This window comes from Pholcus phalangioides, unplaced genomic scaffold (assembly GCF_987345545.1).
Source record: "Pholcus phalangioides strain wild (caught in Gottingen) unplaced genomic scaffold, Ppha-v1.0 ptg000028l_1, whole genome shotgun sequence".
In the NCBI taxonomy this organism is placed as follows: Eukaryota; Metazoa; Arthropoda; class Arachnida; order Araneae; family Pholcidae; genus Pholcus; species Pholcus phalangioides.
Genome location: NW_028301618.1, coordinates 7872614 through 7875181, shown reverse-complemented (window position 1 = coordinate 7875181; position 2568 = coordinate 7872614). Strand labels below are relative to the sequence as shown.

General features: G+C 43.8%; 1 protein-coding gene across 1 annotated transcript; it reads right to left on the bottom strand.

Annotated features, from left to right (window-relative positions):
* Positions 1-371: 371 nt before the first annotated feature.
* Positions 372-1655, bottom strand: LOC149067880 (uncharacterized protein F54H12.2-like). The gene has a single exon (XM_089252387.1). It carries the CDS (start codon positions 1653-1655, stop codon positions 372-374), a length of 1284 nt encoding a protein of 427 aa, XP_089108513.1.
* Positions 1656-2568: the final 913 nt, after the last annotated feature.

The following is a 2568-nucleotide window of genomic DNA, read 5'->3' as shown; positions in this document are numbered from 1 at the left end:
ACTTTCACCCATACATTTACAGTACACGTAATAAATAACATAATAGCCACAAACTTGGGTATCAGCTGACTGCAGCGCCACGTCATTGTAGGTGAGTCGTTGATATCTTCTCAGGAATTTCGTGATATTACCTTTCTGAAAGTTTGAAGGATGTCTTCCGAATGAGTCAAAAAACTCCGCGGTCAAATTGTCATGAAGATATATAGCCAACCAATGTGTTCCAGACTCTGCACTGGTATCTGTGTTAACGATCAGAGCTGTAGGATAATTTCGTATTCTCGAAGGCAACGCGTCACTAGCGTAAACGTTCCTGAAAACTTTTTTCGTTTTCGGGTCTCTGCGGAGTGCTCGACGAATCTGTTCGGAATCCATCAGCCAGAGAAATCGCACAATACACTTCTCGATTTTGTTATCTCTATAAGGTTCTGAAACTCACCATATATGATTACCGAGATGGTTTTAGGTAGTGCTTTCGCAAACTTTAGTTCCACACGTAGATTACTATGTTTCACCAAGTGTAAGTGTCCGCAGTCGCTCTGGTCGGGGAGTAGGGAGAAACAAAATAGAGTGTAACCACTATGAAATTCTTCTCTGGTTATGTCTATGCCACGATCTTCCTCGACTCGAAACAGGTTATTGTAGGCTCTTACGGTGTTTCCGGTCTCAAAGTTAGGCTCTAGGGGTTTGTGGGGGACTGGTCGACCATCAACATATACGGAGACGAAGTTGAGATCGTAATGCTTGAAATCGAACGGGTTGCTTCTAAATGTACCGTTGAAAGATTCATTGTCAACTAGGCCGATGATAACTCGTTGAGGCATTGCACCCAGATACACATTGTCTTGGACGAATGACATGCTTCCCTGTGCCACAGAGTAAACCTTACAAAGTACTCTATTGATAGGGTATTTCGCAGTGGTCTTCTCCAATGCTTTAGCATGCCCGATGGCAACAGCTGGGTTAACTCTCACCTTCCTTACAAAGAGGCTGGCATGATCTATGTGCACGTTATAATCAGCTGTCGAGGATATTAGAAAAAACGATGGTTTCGAACGCACTAATCTAAGTTTAACATCTACCAAGTTGAGTAACAGTCTTTGTTGAAAAAAAAGTGAACAGTGTACTCTTCCCAATAGGTCGTAAGATCTGCTGTTTGCAATGTGTTTTGACCGCTCTTTCATACCTTCGTTATTTTCGTGGTCGGCCATGGAACCTGCAGTGTCCTTGTGGAAACCTTCCATAGTGAGGGGACCCATCTTCGCATCTCGACCATAGTTCAGCAAAGTTTCGATATAGGCTCTGTAAGGGTAGGTGTGAGACGAATTCGTGATATTCCTACCATTGAGAGAGACGTCCACTTGGGAGAAGAGGGAATGTAGCGGTAGATTCGCAGGAGAAACTAGGTCGGTATCAAGAAGTGGTTTACCGTCCTTCTTTGTGACCCTCAACTTGACGTGTAGTTGTGTGGAAGATAGGTCTATGTAATCTTCGGTGCTACCTGTAATGTTGAACTCAATCGGACCGTCTTTAATACTGGAAAGTGGGAGAAATTCAATCCATTCTCCACCTTCTATGGCGGTTTGAGTAGGGGGTAAAGCGAACAAATCTACTTCGCTTTTGAGACACTCGGGTGAGTTTGTCATGATGAGAGCCATCTTCTCAATCGAAAATATCGGGTGCTGTTGCCTTCCTAGCTTTCTTACGAATGACGTTTCTTCTCGCTAAGCGTTTCCTTTTATGTCCTCCGAGCATTGTTTTAACTTTCGTAGAAGCTTTATCACTCAGCAAGCGACCAGCCTCTTTTGCTCTTTCCACCGCAGCTGTTTTCAAATCTCTACCTTGTACGACGTCATTGGCAAAATCTACACCTGACCTGAGAACCTGACGGCCAAGAGCCTTAGCTCCTTTTTTGAACAAAGGCATAGCCGATCGGAAAAGGGAGCTGAATATTGAACCGAAACCGTAACCCCGTTGCAGTGGTATACCCTGATAATATCCAAGACCTTGACCCGCTTGGTTGACGTAATAATCAGTTACGCTGTCTATACAACAGCGATACGGGCGGTAAGACATCATAAATGTTTCAGTCGGAAGTGGAGTTTAACTATCACCTTCCCACGTTCAAATGACACGAGATGACCTGTGTGCGTCCTTATATGAATGTGAACTGTTTCAAAACTCCTTCGGGCTAGAGGGATGTAGTGACCCCTCTCGAAGGCTGCGTTGACGATGTCGCCATCGTGTCCTTCGGTTTTTACGATTCTTAATAACGGGGCAAAGGTGTTGCCGACAATCTGCGGTTCGACTATATCACAATAAACGTACAACAGATGAAAGTCTAGTTTCGGATCAGCCGTGAAAGGCCCCTCTATCATCATTCCTTTTATCTCACCGGGTTCAAAACCTAGATTCTCTGCTATTCCTGTATGTAGAATTAACTTAGCACCTTTCCTCGTAGCCACCTTCACTTTTTTCGTGGTTTTGTTGAAAATCAAATCAATATCTTCCTTTCTAAAATTTCTCGTCATCACCTTAATCAGGTCTGTGGTACTCTCGTAGAAACCACAA